We start from the raw sequence: 19747 nt of genomic DNA, 5'->3' as shown, positions 1-19747 counted from the left end.
TGCATCTTGGGGTTCGTCAACAACAAATTTTGACAGCATCATTCCCAGAACCAGCTATTAAGTCCACACAAACACAAAGCAATGCGGCCAATTCTGTCAGCATGGATCTAATTCTAAATTTCACTCTAATCAAAAAAGATGTAATTAATTAATCAGATAATTCCCTGCCACGCATGGCAGGACACACATCTGTGCAGCCGTGACAGGGAGAAAGCAGTGCTGAGTGGCTCCACTGCTCCCTGAAGCTGCCTCATCAACAGCCGTGGAATCCAGAGCGTCTTTTTCAAAAAGCAAAAAAAAAGGAGGGAAAGAAAAGGTCCGACAGTGCCAGAGATAACCTCCACCCCTGGGCGGTTTCGGAGGGCCGGTACGTGTGAGGCTGTTTGAGGTAACGCAGACGACAAGAGGGAGGCAGTGCCTGTACAAGGCAAACATAAACTGTGCCACTTCATCTGAAAACAATGGGGGACAGGACACCGAATGTGCTCTCATCCACGTCTCCATTGTCTGCCCACCTCTTTCACTCCTCCTCCGAGCATGGAGCAGAAGCGGGGTGAAAGAGGCAGGGGAGGGGAGAGTAAGGGGGGAGCAGCAGAGGGGGCAGCGGGGGTCTGGCTGTGTTCTTTCTCCTATGTCTGTGTGCGAATGCACAGACGGTTCACTAGTAATTTGATGTGTGTCCCCGGGGACATTTGATGGATTAAAGCTAAGCAGCTCCATTTCGCAGCACCACCTGATCTTCCACTGCCTGTGCCCCATATAAAGGCTGGCGTGATTGCTGATCTCAGCTAGTCTGACAGTGTCTCTCTCTCCCTCCCCTGCGCCTGTCTCCATCTCTTCTCCTCCTCACTGGTCCTTTAAGCCGGCTGCATCACAGGAGCTATCCAGTGCTGAACAGGATCATTTTTATTTATTTATTTTTGCATTTTTCCGGGGGAAGCTGGGGGAGCCAGAGTGCATTACACAGCATTGCCGTCAGCGCCGTTCACCACTGGGTTGCGTTTTTTTTTTTAACATCTTATGTTTTTGGCCACAGTCTCCATCACAAGGATTACCGTAAAGCCAGCTCTATCGGCGTGCTCTCTCAGAAGGTTTTTGTTTTTTGCTCATGCGTTTTCCGCCGCTCTGTGTTATTATCCATTGAAACATGCCCCGCTCATTTTTGGTGAAGAAGATCAAGCTTGATGATTTTTCTTCATCCAATGCGGCCACCAACAATCATCATCACCCCCTCGACGACTCGCTCACTTTTGCGGGCTCCATCACAGACTCGGTAACCAGCCTTGGTGTTCGTCTGAGTGAGAATGGTGAGTTAACATACCTCCACTTCACAGACATAGCCACAAATGTATGAGTTGCTGATTTCAGCATGCCTGGCATATCCACACTTAGCACAGATGGCATCCTCCTTTGTTTTTGTGTGTGTGTGTGTGGCGAGATAGTCAGCCAATAACATGTTCGTAGCGTGTAAATTAATGGGAGATGTCACATGCTGCTAACTGGTTTTTGCATCAAATATCCCGAATAATCCTCCCAGCGGTACCCCCCACCCCCCACTCCGCTCCAGACTTTTGTTTTTTGACTCCAAGTGAAGGACAGACACAATTCAGGTCACGGCCAGGGATTAGAGTACGTAAATAGGGAACAAAACGTGTGTCCAATCACTTGTGTCCATGTATGGCTGTGACAGCCCAATGCAGGCTGAACGCTCGCTATAGCTGATTTGGGCAAAGACATTGACGGACACGAGAGAGGAGTGTTGGACGATACATTTGTCCTTAGCTGTTATTGTCCTTGAGTTTTCATCATGGTCCAATCCTCCCGTGCCCCCCTCATCCCCTTTAAATGGAGCATGCACAGTCTCCCCACCCCCATCGCTACGCTACATCTTTCTCTTCCTTCCGGGCATTTGAAAACTAGCAGGGGTTAGAGTTTCAGCCATGCAGGCCCATCGCCGCCGCAAGAGACATCAACACGCTGTACGGTGCAGCCAGGAGGGAGGTGGGGAGTGATAAAAGGAGGAAAAGGAGACTAAAATGCTTGGGGCTGCAGCGGGGTCCATCCCGGGAGGTTGGACAGTAAACACCAAGAAAGGCTCACAACCGGACTGTGGTGGACGCTCTGCTTGGACAGCCTGAGCTCCACACTCCACTGTGCTGAGAGCGACCTTCACTTTCATAGTCTGCTTTAAGATCATCGCTTCCATTTTGTGGCATCGTTCAGAGGGCCATATGTGCCCCTTTGTTATCATTTGTTAGGATATCTTCACAGCAAAGGAGGCATCACAGCTTACAGATTAGTGCTGCTATAATGCCCACCTGTTATTCAGCTGAGACACTATCATTTCTGGGAATTGATGATAGATCAGGGTTAGAGGTTTAAATTAAGTAGGGATATTTGCATTGTTAAATAATAAATACTTTACTAGATAAACAAGGACACACATATCTTTTTAATTCAGGGATGTGATTGCAAATATTATTTAGCTTGTGATGTAGAGTGCTTTCCTGCGCTATTGTTAATCACCTGTAAATATAATCTTAAAAGTTAAATGTGTTTTGGAAGCGAAGCCTACAAAGGCTAAACAGATGAATTACCAGGTGACGTCAAGCATCAGCACTTCTGCTGTGCCAGGAGGTTTTCTTCCCCCATTGTGGAGACATTTGACTTGAGTGTCTGTCGACAACAAAGAGGGCTAGCTGAGAGGGTCCATTAATTACATGCTTGCTTTGCATCTGAGGAATGAGTCTATGAGGCTGTAAAGGCTGATACAGCCGACGTGTGTCCTAAATGATGAGCTCCACGCCTGACCTTGAGTGATTCAAACGCAGTAAACAACTCTGATAAAAGACCTTAATACTGCACAATAAATGAGGACCACAGTGTACGACTATTCACACTGTAATCTGGCATTCTTGACTAATAATAATTACATTAAAGGACTGCAGTATTTTTCAATACAAATATGTGTTGCCTGCCAGCCAAAGTCCACCAACATGGTGGGTCAACCAATGAAGTGTGGCATGAGACCTGGTGTTTCCCTGTCCCTGGGTGTCATGCCTTTGGCAAAATGAGTGCGCGGACAGATAATCCTTGGCCATGGATAGACTGTTGTTCAAGAGCACTTGAGCTGATTTCCTAATGGTTTCTTGAAGGCACTTGAGCATGCTGGCTGCATTAAACAGGTGACCCTCTTCACAGACCAACATACGTCTCGCATTGTCAGTCCTCAAGCAGACTGGGCTCCATAAAATAGCATTGTGCTCCGCTTATACTTGACATGTTCCATTTGCCGTTTCTGCCCTCTTACAACTGCACTATTTCACACAGGATAGTCTATTGATCAGTTCAAAAGTTTGAATTTCATTAAAAAGACATCAATAGCCAATTTCCACTGCTTGATGCACACTGTGCTTAGCAATGGCATTTTCTGCAGCTATGCACAATGTCTCTTTGGAGAAAAAAAATCTTCCCCGTGTATTCAAATTATTTATACCTAAATAATCAAAAGGTAGAGTTCCCCTGTAGGTAAACTGCACTTTGAATGCATTCAGCTCTCCAGACTCGCAGCATGAGAATGTATTGAGCTGTTTTTGGACACATTTTGGTTGCCAACAAGCCTTTTTAGCTCCTCTGGCACTAGGTTGTTTTTATGAAGGAAATGAGAGCCTTGAACGATGCCAGCAAACATTTCTCTCTGAAATCAGATTCCGTACTGATGGAGCACCCTGTAGAAATCTCATGCTGCTTTTCTGTATCTTGAACTACTGGGGAGTTTTTAATAAGCTATCCTGTGTGTGTAGTTACGACCTTCCTCAACGCAGTTAAGCTCATCAGGTTTCCCTGCATGACTGCACTGTTGTGTGTAAAACCTGTGGGATGTGGTAGAGATGCAATTACCTCTGTGTGGCTCTTTCACTATTCCATCCAACACGATAATCATGTAATCAGCGACATGTCACTGTGTCCTCATCCATCACAACTGCTGGCCAACTGTGTTTCCGTGCGTCTCTTTACTCAGGCTACATCCAGGATTACATCACGCCATCTGCATACCAGGGGGAGAAGAAGATGGAGCACAAGCCGGTGTCAGACCCGCTGTACACCCACGTGAGCAGCGGCGGCGAGTACTGTGACCCTGATCTGAAACACCCCGACAGCCCCCAGTCAGGCATGACCGCCAGCGGCTTCTACAGCGGTGAATCGGAGGCCCTGTCTGAGGGTTACACCATGGATGCCTTCTTCATCTCTGACGGGCGCTCGAGACGGAAGGGAGACGGCGAGGGACGCGAAGCGCGCGAGGGGGGTTCAAGAAGCAGCAGTGCCAACGCTGCCGTGCAGGAGAGGGCGATAGGCACGGCTCGCCACACCTGTAACGAGTGTGGGAAGACGTACGCCACCTCGTCCAACCTCAGCAGACACAAGCAGACGCACCGCAGCCTCGACAGCAAGATGGCCCGCAAGTGTCCGACGTGTAATAAAGTGTATGTGTCCATGCCGGCGTTGGCCATGCACATCCTCACCCACGACCTCAAGCACAAATGCGACGTGTGCAGCAAGGCCTTCAGCCGGCCGTGGCTCCTGCAGGGTCACATGCGCTCACACACGGGGGAGAAGCCCTTTGCTTGCGCCCATTGTGGCAAAGCCTTCGCCGACCGCTCAAACCTCCGCGCCCACATGCAAACACACTCTGCCTTCAAGCACTACAGATGCAAGCGCTGCAATAAGACCTTTGCTCTCAAGTCCTACCTGAACAAGCACTATGAGTCGGCTTGCTTCAAGGGCTCTGCAGACGAAGACGACTCTGGATCAGACAACTAACGGCGTGGAAGTCGTAGGATTTTAGCTTCACAACTGGTAACTCAGATCACTCTGCCCTCCATGCCTTTTTTCTTCCCTTTTTTTAGAAAGCAATATTTTCACTGAGATTACGAAGAAGCTCTAACGATAACGGCAAAGACAATTTCAGAAGATGCTGGATTTTTTTCCCTGCACAGTAGCTAATCGTCCACAGATAAATACAATCAATGACCTTTCCTAAATAGAAACTGTAGATGATAGTTGTACACATAAGCAACTTGCTCACACACTGACTGAACACACGTATACACACATTCACGATTATATACGAGGCCTGGCATGTGAATTTTTATCAATGACTATACTAATATCGATAGTAATAATATTTAGATTCCTGATATTTTATAGCAAATAGTAATGAGAAAATGACCCAAAAAAAACCTAAACATAAAAAGGACAGTGTTCTTTTGTTTTTTAGAGACAAAATGACCTCTTGTATTTTTATGCTGCTTTTTATTTGCTAAGAATTGCATTATTTTGCAACTGCCAACATGAACTTTTTATGAAAATGTGAACAATGACAGTATTTGCAAAAAAGAGGAGGGGAGATCGTTTTAATATGGTTAAGAGACAACCCCCTTTTTCCACACCAATGTTATTTTTCTATTTGATTTTTCTAAAATTATTTTTTTGTGCTTAGTATCCCTTGTTAAAAAAGCATCTTTGTAACTGCGGGTATTCCAAACCTTTTAAAAAGCTCTCCATGTTTCAACTCTGTAAGAGCTATAATGTGCAACAGTGTGAATGAAGTCTTCTGACGCAAACAACCAGAGAAACAGAGTAAGAGGTCAATCGTGTTAGGTGTAGTTTATTTGTCTATTGCAACGAAAACACGCTGTTCTTCCTCCACCTCGGTGGCGTACGACTCCTTCCTGAAACGTGTGCACCGTTTCTCTGAGAATGAGCTATCCTCCCATGTTTGGGGTTTTCCTCGTCCGCCAGTGTGAAGACAGGTTGATGCTAAACTGACTCGCACACCCTCAGTTACAAAGTGACTCTTTTATATGTCGCTCAAAGCTCCATCCATTCTTTAGCCGCATCTAATTATCATGTAAATACTTTATTTATCTATTTATTTATTTTTTCTATTTATTGAAGACTCAATTGCTATGTATTTATTTATTTATTGTTTATAATTTAAAAATAATCTGAAGAATTTGTAAGATGCTGCTGCTCTTCAAAGAAAATGTTTATATGCATGAAAACTGTAGAGAGTCCATGGGACTTAGTTTTTTAAAGAGGAACAATGTACAGTATACAGTGCCACTGCTAGCAGAAGTCCAATATATGAATGCAGAGCTCCTTTTGGTTGATCCTGGCAATAACTTTAACGACATGTTTAACAATCACAGCTTTCCTGTTTTCACTCAGTTTACGGCAATAAATTGAAACAATGAACATGAAACATCAAAATCTTGTCTCTAAAAATCTGATTCTTCCTCAAGACCAGAGATTTTTTACCTTACAAGCGAAACAAACTGAGGCAATAAACTCCCAGAGACAGTGAACCTCGATACAGACGTAACTCCTCGTGTTTGATCAAATTAGAGGCGAGTAATGTAGGTGTGATCATGTTACCCCCAAGGTTTCAAAGGTGCAAAAGCAATAACGATGCAAAGTGATCTTTTCTACAGAAGTGCAACAAGAAAAAAAAGCCGACTGAAAGAGACTGCTATCTTTTATCCTTATTCGTGTGCTATGTATCTTTTGCAGAGCTGCCATATAAGAACAGTGAATCACCACTGCAGTGGATATTTCTTTTTTGACTGATAAAAAAATAGATAAAGGACCACACGGCACTGGTTATCTATCTAAGGAGACTGTCCTCGAATCGAATACTAACCCGGTTGCTGTACATAAGACGTATCTAAATGTTAGCTGTCTGGGCAGAGAAAGTTTTCAAGTTGGAGTAGAGTGGCACGCTCTAATGCACATCCGACTCCCCCTTCTTTCCCCCCTCCCACTGCCGCCCCCCAATTCCCCATTAACCATCTTCAGCCCAACTGCTTCTAAACAGACGCACAGAGGATGAGATGTGCTGAAGTGGGATTGGCGGAGGGCGGCCGAGTGTGGGAGGATAACAGGTGTTTGCAGACAGACTGCAGATAGGGAGCGTAATTGAGTTGGTGAGCAACCTCCAAGCGGAAGGTCAAGCACCAGCAGGCAAATGCACTGTCAGCTATTTGCATATTCCAAATAGATGAAATGATCGCAGTGACGGCGAGCTCACCCTAAAAAACAAAACATACAGATACACACGCATGCACGCACACAAAATTAAAGAAAAGGACTCTCCGCTCTGTTTATCCGTCCGCTTCATCCTGTTGACGACGGCTGTCTAAGCACCACAGCTGAATCACTGCGTGAGAACATACAAACCACCTGTCTCGCATCGCCACTTGCACAACACGCCATTTGGCACGTCGCTGAATTATTGAACTTCGAAGGAACGCACAAATCAAATCATTACTTCCAACTGACTCTTTTATAGGTTTTGTATTTCGCAGAGGGAATGGGATAAAGTATTTTTCAAAACCTGGCTATTTATTAAGAAACATAAAAGCATCGAGGTGAAGGAAATCTTGTATCTTAAGAGCAGCGGCAGGTTGGATGAGTGACACTAATTAGCTAGGAGGGCGCTCAACTTAATGAGTAACTTCCATGTTGTGACCAAGCGGCATTGTTCCTCTTTAACAATTTTGTAAATACATGTGTAAATATATCACAGCAATAATATGCATGTAGACATTTAATTGCCCTTTTTATATCCATGCTGCCCTTTTTCTCCTGGAAAAAGGGTGATAAAAACAGGTACCGATTACAGTCTGGGTGGCCACAAGAATCAGGGAGTGTTTTGAATTCCACACTATATGTAAGTTACAAACAAACACGTGTATTTGCAAAGAATTGATCATGCTCTGCATCTGTTTTTTTCCCTTTCTTGTTTTCTTTTATTTATGTGCGCAGCTCGGCTGTGCAAAGAAAAGTGCCAAAAAGTATGATTTCCATGACAAAAGCCTTCAACATATGGTTGGCTGCTTGAAACCTTCCATATGGCCCTCAAAGGAAAAACAACTGATTAAGATTTTCCACTTTCTCCCTCTTTCTCTCTATTTCTCTTCATCCCTCTCTCTCTCTCTCTCTCTCTCTCTCTCTCTCTCTCTCTCTCTCTGTCTCTCTCTCTACCTCTCTCTCTCTCTCTCTTTCTGCTTGATATGAAGAAACTTAAGCCATGATTGCTGGGGGATGTTCTTGTTTTCTCTTCTTCTGCTACAATTTATGATGACAACAATAGCAATGATAACGTTAATAAAAACAATAGCACAAGCAACCTGCACGTGTATTCATTCTGTATTCTATTTAGAGTTTTTTTTTTTAATTCAAACAGCCACAGCCAAGCTGTTCTTGTTTATCTTTCCTATAAGTCACTTTTCATTCAACATATAACTTATATGACGGCAACAAATATTTAGATTTAGCTTTTTTTTTTAAGCAATCATTTAAAAGGATAATATTATGTTTTTTTCTGCGTTTAAAACACTTGTGGTCTACACAACATGTAACTGTGGGGCTTGGTCAAAATTGTGCATGGACTTTGTTTTATGGGCCATCTTCAAGCCGATTTTTGATCGCCTCTTCAGAATGCGCCCGTTTTGTGGACGGTCCCATTTACGTGCAGAAGCCCGCCTCCAGGCCAAGCTCACTTTGACTGTGTTTTCTCCCCCGTCAGCCATGTTGTAGTTATTGGCGTTTCCATATCAAGAACTGACAGATATAAGTTACTTTTTATTAGCAATGGCAACAGGGGACTGTGATGAGGTGGTGACTTGTCCAGGGTGTACCCCACCTTCCGTCCGATTGCAGCTGAGATAGGCTCCATCACCCCCCGTGACCCTGAAAGGGACAAGCGGTAGAAAATGGATAGATAGATGGGGCAACAGGGGAGGGTTTAGCCTGCATGTGGATGTACGAGCCAGTCTGCCCCACAACTTTGGACTACAATTGAATAAAAATGGCGGACTGCCGTAAAGCTTTTAAGATAAAACTCTACTATATATGGAGATATAAGCTGGTGTAAGTAAGACAAAACACATAACAAAAGTTTCAGACTTCAAATGGCTAATTTGAAGCAAGTTTGGAAGAAGGCAAGATTGTTCTATAAATACCTCCACCTAAACCCTAATTTCACACTTTTGGTATCTATACGGTAACCTGACTTTCGCCAGATCGTTGTAGTTCGCTGAGCCCCACACAAAGATCTGGGACTTCTCAATAGGAGCTGCATTTCAGAAGACAGAGCCCTGTAAAAAAAAACATTGTATGTGATTGGATAAACCACTTGTCCGTTATTTTGAATGACGTGCTGCTTCAACACCTCACATCGAAATCAACCTGTGACTCTGATGAGAGCGACGCTGGGAAATCCAAAACAGAACAGTCGACATATTGGATAACGACACAGCAAAAAGTCAAATAACTTTTACTATAACAACGCAGCAATGTCGATGTGGACACTATGATTGTGCTATGTCAGTCAGCATTTGTTTCAAATAAGATAAAGACTCGTTAGTGACAACTGTAGGGTTTTTAGCTAACCATTTATACGTGACGTGAACCTGGTTGACAACCATTCCCAGTAGGTTATTCTGGTACACCTCTGGTGTAAGTATGGTTTGCCATTTGTCGTCTAGCCACAACTCGGGACTACCGAATATGAGATGGCAACGTCCTCGGAGGATTTCGTTCTCGTTTCTTCCTCCCAGCTGGATGCCTGTTACCCCCAAAAATCCAGCCTCACGGATCTGATCCTCTACCAGAGCAATCAGCAGGGAGACAATTACAACGACTAGGTTCTACACTCGTCTCATTTCCTTCACTACCAGTGGTGCGATTTGGTAAATCAAGCTCTTGCCAAACCCGGTTGGAAGAAGAGCCAAAACATCCTTGCCGCCAATAAATGCCTTCTACACCATTCTCTGTTCATCTTTGAAATAATTAATATTCGATAGATACGACAAAACAGTTGCAATAGGAGAATCAATGTCAGCACAGGACTCCTCGCTGCGTGCCGCCATTGTTGTTTGAATCAAACAGTCGCTTCGGCTTCATGTCACATCTATGAAATCCCGCCCGGCGAACCTGACTAGTTCATAATTTTTTGCTATCTTAAAGGCCTACTGAAACCCACTACTACCCACCAAGCAGTCTGATAGTTTATTTATCAATGATGAAATATTAACATTGCAACACATGCCAATACGGCCTTTTTAGTTTACTGAATTGCAATTTTAAATTTCCCGGGAGTTTTTTCTTGAAAACGTCACGTAATGATGACGTGTACACTTGACGTCACAGGCTGTTAGGGATATGAGCGCTGCGCGCACACACAGCTAAAAGTTGTCTGCTTTAACGGCATAATTACACAGTATTTTGGAGATCTGTGTAGCTGAATCTTTTGCAATTTTTTCAATTAATATTGGAGGAGTTTAAGTAGAAAGATGGAGTTGGGAAGCTTTAGCTTTTAGCCACACAAACACACGGTGATTCCTTGTTTAAAATTCACGGAGGTGAAACTTTACTATAGATCAGAGCGGACATAGATCCCAACCAAATGTCAACCAGCAGGTTTCGGTGAGAAAATTGTGGTTAAAAAGTCACTTCTTACCGGATATCAGCTGAGATTGTGCCGCCCATACAGCTGCCGTCGACTTCCCTGAGACACTGCGCGTCAAAACCCGGCCGTGGACAAACACTTCCGACTATCAGGTACTGTTAAACTCACTAAAACACTAGCAACACAATGGAAAGATAAGGGATTTCCCAGAATTATCCTTGAAAATGTCTCCAAAAACATATGAATCCGTCTCAATGCAATCACGTTTTTTTTTTTAAACTTTTTAACTTTTATTTTTTTTCTAGTCCGTCGCTATCAATATCCTCAAACACAAATCTTTCATCCTCGCTCAAATTAATGGGGAAATTGTCGTTTTCTCGGTCCGAATAGCTGTTTTTGTTAGAGGCTCCCATTAAAATCAATGTGAATATGTGAGGAGCCATCAACATGTGACGTCATCGTCTGCGACTTCCGGTAGAGGCAGGGCTTTTCTCCAGTTGCGAACTTTATCGTTGATGGTCTCTACTAAATCCTTTCGTCAAAAATATGGCAATATCGCAAAATGATCAAGTATGACACATGGAATGGACCTGCTATACCCGTTTAAATAAGAAAATCTCATTTCAGTAGGTCTTTAAAGGAGTTTGCATTTCCCTCGGTCCCAGATCCTTGTGTGGAGCTTAGCGAACTACAAGGACCTGGTAAGAGTCAGGTTATCTATACGGGGCCCAAATACACAAAAACAAGTACCGGCAAGTAATCAAATTTGCTTTTTTTTTCATTATAAGGCTACTTTAAAAATCTAAGTTGTTTGACCCACAGGTAAAAATGTGACAAATTCCCCAAATAATCAAATCAGGTAACAAGTAATGCAATACTATTGAGCGAGTGTTGTAGCTGGTGTGAAAGTGGACTCTTCATCCAGAAGACTTAGTAACGGCGTGGGTAATTATGACAGTAATGTGTCTTCAGCTGGCGCCTTTTCTGTCATTGTTTGAGAGGTTTTAAGAGCTTTATTGTCAATTTACTTAAAATTTAATCAGGAACAGGCACACACATATCCTATTGTTGCTCAGAGTGGCTGTCTTGGACGCGGGAGAGAGAATGAGGACCTAATGACACTTTGAATAAGAGCTCCTGAGACGTCTGCGTTTTACAAAAAAGGCCTGGCATCTGTTTTAAGCTCTTCCTGGTCATTAAATGTTTAATGGGACATTGATATTATATTGGAACTACTCTTTCGGAGCGACTCCGAAACTGGCGAAAAATATGGAACAAAATAAAAATGAATCATGAGCCAAGGCAGTGATTATTATTCTGGGGCTTTGCTTGATTGGTTCCAGGGAATTTACCACGAAAGGAATCGCTTGCGTCCTTCAGTGTCCGCATTTTAACTGAGCAGTGACACGACACTGAGCTACACACTGCATGTGTAAAAATATTGAAGCTGTTAAGCCAAATGCATTCAAAAAGGGTGAATACAGTCACCATAGCCTCTTCTAAAAGACCTTGTGTTGAATGCAGGGACTTAAGCAGTGCTTGTATTTCACCCTGCCAACATGTTGTCCATTATAAGATTCCACAAAGCAGGAAAATAACTGCCTTCAAAAACCTCGCAACAGGCTGTAAAATGATGACCGGGGAATTCAATTATATCACCTGTGGTTGTGCACCGTGCGCAACAGGAGCAATGAGCATCGTAAGGTGGCTGGGGGGGCCATAGTCATGCATGCACATCAACAGAGACACGCAGCCTCCCGCTGCCACGCACACCCGGAGCATATCGAGTAAATTATTGAAACCAACCTGCAAAATTGAGCGCGCTATATGCTCACACTTCAAAGATATTGACCTGAGGACGCCATCATCATTCGAGAGAAAATATGAATGCTTCTAAGGAGGGAGGGGGTTACGGCAAGGTCACAGGCCTCACGGCTCAGATTCATCCACAGTGTGAGTGTGAGTGTGCTATGCCTTAATATTTGATGCTGTATTTTCCAACTGATAATTAAAGGGAAACCACACTTTTTTTTAATCTTGCCTAATATTCCCAATTTAGATGTAAGAGAAGAACACAAATGTCTTGTATTTTTTATGCATACTAATTTGTAGGGAACAGTCTCAAAATCTCACGGTAGGACATTATCACGGCATTAAGGCCACAGTACAGTATTATTGTGGTATATGTCAACAAAAAAAAGAAAACTAAAAAACACCAACATGTGTAAAATGAAGTGCCAATGCTAAAATGTTCTAATCCTATTACAAATATGTATTTAAGGTAAATGGTAAAGGGGTTATACTTGTATAGCGCTTTTCTACCTTTAAGGTACTCTAAGCGCGTTGACACTATTTCCACATTCACCCATTCACACACACATTCACACACTGATGGCGGGAGCTGCCATGCAAGGCGCTAACCAGCACCCATTAGGAGCAAGGGTGAAGTGTCTTGCTCAATGACACAATGGATGTGACTAGGTTGGTAGAAGCTGGGGATCAAACCAGGAAATCTCAGGTTGCTGGCATGCCCACTCTTCCAACCGCGCCACGCCATGCAAAGACTTCTGCAGGGGAATCCACTGTTTCAACCAAATATTTAAAAAAACTTAGTTGATTGTCTCTAAAGTGACAATGTAAACATCCAGTGTAAAGCCATTATGTCCAGTTTAGTGTATTTCAACTTTTACTACCTGAGAAGCAGTGTCCTCCACAGTGGACATGTTTATACCAGTTTGGAAAATGCAGTTTCACCAAAAAGGTAACCAACAATTAAACTTTTAAAAATGTAATTACCTCACAAACTGATGTTTGGCCTCACTGGCTTCAGATGTCTTTTCTGGGTGACGTTTTATAAGGGGACAACTTGTCCATAGTGAGCCTTGACTCCTGCCAGAGTGCAGCTGGATAGGCTCCAGCACCCCCGCAACATCGAGAGAGCCAAGCAGTCCAGAAATGGATGGATAGAGTGAGGATTTATCAAGTATCTTTTCAATTTATTCCTCATTCCCACAGTGTACAGTTTTACTTTTTGGTTATAATCTCATTTGGGTGCGAAAAAAATGGCACAATTTGTTTTGTAGAAAGCAGACTTTCTTACCTTTGCCAAAGATGTTATGTTTTTGCCAGAGTTTGTTAGCAACATAACTCAGTTATAGATAGAGTTTGATGATTTTTTTGAGAAAATGTCCAAAACACAATTTCTCTCATCTACTACAAACACACTTCCCTTACTATTTACGGCGTTCCACAACCCCCGTCCTTATGTGCCCCGCGCTGCGCATAAGATTCTGGTAGATGTAGTTTATTTTTAGACCCGGCTAATGCTAAAGCATCGGGAAAAAAAGCGGCATGGCAGCACATTGTTAGTGATTGTTTTTTTGTTTAGCCCTTAGGAATACTTGCTAGATCTGCTAATGTTCTAGATCAGACCTGGGCAATATAAGGCCACATGCGGCCCGTTAAGCTTTTCAATCTGGCCCGCCAGACATTCCCAAATAATGTTTTTATATCTTCAAGATGACAACTCATGTGAAAATTATGATGTGCAGTGATGTTTTCTAATGACCGGAAGTCTTGAACTATACAAAAGTATTTCAATGGTTGAAATCTGTGCTTTTGCATGATATACTAGTTACTATGGTAATCTACTTAGTTACTATGGTAATCTAAGTAACAGCAGCTCAGACGAGGCACCAAGCAGTGTGGGTGGGGAGCGTTTCCACAGAGTGTTTCCAGAGTGTCAGCCTGAAATGCGGGTGTCAGGGACAGACGCGGAAGGACATTTTTATAACAAAGTTTTAAAGCTTAGTTATGTATCAGATGTATCATATTGTATTTTTTTTCTACCCTTTGCGTTGATATTTTGCTGCATTGGTTGCATTTTTGTGTGTTTCATTTTATTATAAAATATGTCAATTGAGAGGGGGTGTGATGTTCATATGTTGTCAATATTCAGTGTTTTATTTTTCATAGTTAATATTGTAAATCCCACATTCTTTATTTTCGTGTACATTCTGGGTGTTTCATTCAGTATAAAAATCTTTAAGGCGGTCTGTCAAAGTTTATAGCATTCAATCACACATTATTATGAGGTTTTGTATTAGTGTTCCTAAAAATAGATATACCAACCCCCAGACACATTTTTTCTTAAAATTTGGCCCCTGAGTCAAAATAATTGCCCAGGCCTGTTTTATCTCATCATTTGTCCCAAAGTAGTTTATGTTGGCTCTGATGAAATCTTCCATGATTACTAGTTAGGCTGTTGAAGGTAATGGCGAACGTTGTGATGTGTCTGTAGAATTAATGTGCTGCCGTATACTGAAAATGACCAAAAAATGTTAATATTACATGGTATTATGAATGTGCCTATACTTGCAGAATGTATATCAAATGTTAATGGATGTTTTTGGATGTTTTTAAGATCGCTTTAAAGGCAGAATAGAGGGAATTGCATTATCTTAATTCTTAGCCGATTGTTTTCTAGCGTTTATTTAAGAGTCAGAATGCAGGGTTTCTCCTACTTTTAATTGATCGTGGTGGCCGACCATGGCAAAATAAAAGCAGCCACATCTTAAAAAATGTGTTTTAAAAAAAACATCGAAGTTGCCGGCACGTTGTGTAAATCGTGAATAAAAAAATATACAATTATTTGCAAATCCTTTTCAACCTATATTCAATTGAATAGACTGCAAAGACAAGATACGCAACGTTCGTACCGAACAACTTTATTTTTGGCGAATATTAGCTCCTTTGGAATTTAATGCCTGCAACATGTTTCCAAAAAGTTGGCACAAGTGGCAAAAAAGGCTGAGAACGTTGAGGAATGCTCATCAAACACTTATTTTGGAAAACCCCACAGGTGGACAAGGTCATTGGGAACAGGTGGGTGCCATGATTGGGTATAAAAGCAGCTTACATGAAATGCTCAGTCATTCACAAACAAGGATGGGGCGAGGGTCACCACTTTGTGAACAAATGCATGAGCAAATTGTCCAACAGTTTAAGAACAACATTTCTCAATGAGCTATTGCAAGGAATTTAGGGATTTCACCATCAATGGTTAGTATTATCATCAAAAGGTTCAGAGAATCTAGAGAAATAACTGCACGTAAGCGCTAATATTACAGACCCTCGATCCCTTAGGCGGTACTGCATCAAAAAGCGATATCAGTGTGTAAAGGATATCCCCACATGGGCTCAGGAACACATCAGAAAACCACTGTCAGTAACTACGGTTTGTCGTTACATCTGCAAGTGCAAGTTAAAACTCTACTATGCAAAGCGAAACCCATTTATCAACAACACCCAGAGACGCTGCCCGCTTCGGTGGGCCAGAGCTCTTCTAAGATCGACTGAGGCAAAGTGAAAAAGTTTTCTGTGGTCTGACAAGTCCGCATTTCAAATTGTTTTTGGACCAAAGAGGAAAAGAACCATCCGGATTGTTATAGGCACAAAGTTCAAGTGGTAAAAATGCCCCTGTGCCAACTCTTTTGCAATGTGTTTCGGCCATTAAATACTAAGTTAATGATTATTTGAAAAAAAAAAAAGTTTCTCAGTTCGAACATTAAATATCTTGTCTTTGCAGTCTATTCAATTGAATATAAGTTGAAAAGGATTTGCAAATCATTGTATTCCGTTTTTATTTACGAATTACACAACGTGCCAACTTCACTGGTTTTGGGTTTTGTATTTGTGCACTATTTACCAGTGATGCACCAAAAACTCGGCCACAGAAAAAAATACGTTGATCACTGAAACAGCGTTGTCGAAACAGGATATTGTTATGACGTAAGCAATATATACGAGAATGTCTGGAGCAGAGGCAGAATGTCTGCGATGTGGACCCACTTTAATATAAAATATACTTGCGGGTAACAATCTACAAAATGTGCAACTTGAAAAGAACAGTAGCGGCTTTTAAATGTCAGGCTCCAAACACGAGTACAATCCAGAAAATTATGCTTCACTTGTTGTTGTCAATAAAGAAAAAATAATTAAAAGGATTTGAGGAGTCTCTAAAAACTATCAAAATTATCAACAAAGTACATTGTAGAATATGCAGCAACAATTGAAAAATAGAGCAAAACAATAATTTAAGAAAAAAATATACGTTAACAGGGGAGTAGGTATAGGTTCAACATTGGGGGCGGGGTCACACCTCACCCACGCACAAGCTTGCATGCACACACACACACACACACACACACACACATACACACACACACACACACACACACACACACACACACACACACACACACACACACACACACACACACACACACGCACGCACACATAAACACACACATATAACTTTCCCCCAACAGTGACTGTTATATGTTTATTGATTTGCCAAAGCACTGGACAAGTGTACATCTATCGGGTGACTTTCTTGTGCAGTCACAGAGACAGCATGCTAATTTATGACTATTTTTGTGTGCTTTCGATAGCTTTTTTCCAATTTCTAAATACAGAAGTAATTAAGGTTTTACAGAAAATAGTGTGGGTTTCCATCTATCCATTTTCTACCGCTTATTCCCTTTTGGGGTCGCTGGTGCCTAGCTCAGCTACAATCGGGCGGAATTAAGGCGGTGTACACCATGGACAAAACGATAGTGTGGGTTTGTCTTGGTTAATTGTTTTGCAATAAAAACTCAAACTCCCTTCTGTACTGAATCTAGCTCAGGAAAGTCTCTGTAGCACTTTTCTTGAAAACTCAAAAGTTTTGTCCGACTGAAATCTAGTATCCATGAATGTAGGGTGTGGCAAAAGTCACAATGTCACGCATGCAACTGAACTGCATTTAATACAAGCAAGCAATGCAATTTTCTCCTTTTTTGAACTCTTGTAAAATGTCCACTGTTATATTTTGTTTTTTCTTACCCGTCAGTTTGCTCCTGTCTCTCCTTCACTTTGACTTCCTGCCTCAAGCTTGTGATGTTTCTGCATGACATTGGCATATTTACAACATATGTAGTAATGCACTGTATTAGCATTTGACTTAAAAACATAGACACTATTAAATAATTATCAGACTGAATTAAATATATCTTGAACAAAATGAACTTGACATCAGTCATCAGCTGTTCTCATTTCTTATCTTATCAATAATAGAATTCTGAAATATTTTCTCACACCCTGAAGTTCCACCTGACACTGCCTTCTCTTCCCTGACTTTATTAGTTACATTCATGTTAAAATAAAATTGTTTAACAAGTAATAACATCCATCCATCATCTTCCGCTTATCTGAGGTCGGGTCGGGGGGGCAGCAGCCTAAGCAGGGAAGCCCAGACTTCCCTCTCCCCAGCCACTTCGTCCAGCTCTTCCCGGGGGATCCCGAGGCGTTCCCAGGCCAGCCGGGAGACATAGTCTTCCCAACGTGTCCTGGGTCTTCCCCCTGGCCTCCTACCGGTTGGACGTGCCCTAAACACATCCCTAGGGAGGCGTTCAGGTGGCATCCTGATCAGATGCCCGAGCCACCTCATCTGGATCCTCTCGATGTGGAGGAGCAGCGGCTTTACTTTGAGCTCCTCCCGGATGGCAGAGCTTCTCACCCAATCTCTAAGAGAGAGCCCTGCCACCCGGCGGAGGAAACTAATTTTGGCCGCTCGTACCCGTGATCTTATCCTTTTGGTCATGACCCAAAGCTCATGACCATAGGTGAGGATGGGAACGTAGATCGACCGGTAAATTGAGAGCTTTGCCTTCCGGCTCAGCCCCTTTTTCACCACAATGGATCGATACAACGTCCGCATTACTGAAGACGCCGCACCGATCCGCCTGTCGATCTCACGATCCACTCTTCCTCCACTTGTGAAGAAGACTCCTAGGTACTTGAACTCCTCTACTTGGGGCAGGGTCTCCTCCCCAACCCGGAGATGGCACTCCAACCTTTTCCGGGCGAGAAATAAGTAATAACAGGCTAATAATATTTCACTCACTCATGACCTCACCTGAGCTTCTTCAGTTCACCTTTCATTACTTCACCTGCTTTATGTACTATCCTTCTACTGTTGAGACACAATTGCATATCATGTCTAGTATAGTGTCATAAAGGGTCGAATATAATCAGCTGTTGTCTTTGTGTTGTAGAGTATCCGTTATACCGACGTTACTCATTTTAAAATAGTAAAGTAAGTCCTGCTGCGATTTCAGTCCTTTTTTTAAGTGGTGGCATTTTGCTATCTGGAAGGTGATGACGAAACTTTTTTAGCTTGTGTTGATGTTACTTGACAAGACTGAAAAAGTTTGCAATTAAATTATGGACAAGCGACCATGCCAGAATTAAGATGACTGAATTCAAATATGGATATAAACAGACGGCAAGACGTTACAAAGCAATAATCATGGAAAAGCAGTCAAAAGATCACCTGCTAGTGTCGTCAGAGGTGGCAAAGGAAGTCACATGACGCTGTGTTGCGCTTTCAAAGTAAAAGCATGTATACTTGCGCGGTTTTGATTGCGGAAGGGGTGTGGTTTGTTCTTCTTTGAAACACTTCAAAAGTGCATGTTGTGTGGCATTCATTCTCATGTTGGCAGTCTGCAATAAAGACCTTAAAGAAACAACGTTGTGTTTCTTGCATTTGCCACATTGGTGACCCCGACGATGTTTCGCGCAGAAGAGGAATTGGTGTCTTCATCGGTCATGTCGCCCCAACTCCAGCAACCTGCATTTCCCGCCGGGACAAAGCTTCCGGAGTTCTGGCAGAGCGACGCGGCATCGTGGTTCCAGCACGTCGAGTCTCTTTTCAACCTGCGAGGAATCGCCAGCGACGACTCCCGGTGTCACTTGGTTGTGACAGCCCTCGATCAGGCGACCACTCGCCGCACTATGCAGTTTTTGCGAAACCCTCCACAGAGAGGCAAGTACCTCGCCCTCAAGAATCTCCTGCTTCGGACATTTACTCTGACTGACGCTGGGAGGGCAGATAGACTTCTTTCCCTTCCGGGTCTGGGCGATAGCACCGCCGCAGATTTGATGGACAGTATGCTGTCGCTGCTGAGCTCTGAGGAAAGCGGGTTCATTTACCCGCATCTTTTCTTACGGCAGCTTCCACCTGCGGCCCGTGTGGCGCTAGCTAACTCCACCTCTCTGGCCTCCCGCGATTACCGGGGCTTGGCTGAAGAAGATGACCTCGTGCTTCTGGCTTCCAGACGGTTTGCCATGCAGAGCATGGAAGCGCCCCTGCTGCAGACGATGGAGAACGCGGACCCAGCGGTAGTGGCGGGAGTCGCTACCCGGAAAAGGCGCAAAGCAGGCCAATGCTTC

General features: G+C 43.0%; 1 protein-coding gene across 1 annotated transcript; it reads left to right on the top strand.

Moving 5' to 3' along the window:
- The first annotated feature begins 636 nt into the window (after nucleotides 1-636).
- On the top strand, nucleotides 637-5594 carry scrt2 (scratch family zinc finger 2). Its single transcript, XM_061904011.1, has 2 exons — nucleotides 637-1307; nucleotides 4022-5594. The coding sequence occupies exons 1-2, from the start codon at nucleotides 1148-1150 to the stop codon at nucleotides 4819-4821; spliced, it is 960 nt and encodes a 319-aa protein (XP_061759995.1). The 5' UTR covers nucleotides 637-1147; the 3' UTR covers nucleotides 4822-5594.
- The last annotated feature ends 14153 nt before the right edge of the window (nucleotides 5595-19747 follow it).

This window comes from Nerophis ophidion, linkage group LG06 (genome assembly GCF_033978795.1).
Source record: "Nerophis ophidion isolate RoL-2023_Sa linkage group LG06, RoL_Noph_v1.0, whole genome shotgun sequence".
Taxonomy (NCBI): domain Eukaryota; kingdom Metazoa; phylum Chordata; class Actinopteri; order Syngnathiformes; family Syngnathidae; genus Nerophis; species Nerophis ophidion.
This window is presented reverse-complemented; position numbering and strand designations above follow the sequence as displayed.

What these genes read in the sequence shown, in the direction of transcription:
- scrt2 (XM_061904011.1), top strand. Translation starts at nt 1,148, where the DNA reads ATGCCCCGCTCATTTTTGGTGAAGAAGATCAAGCTTGATGATTTTTCT. An exon ending in TGTTCGTCTGAGTGAGAATG is followed by an intron (nt 1,308 to 4,021) that starts GTGAGTTAACAT and finishes CTCTTTACTCAG; the next exon opens with GCTACATCCAGGATTACATC.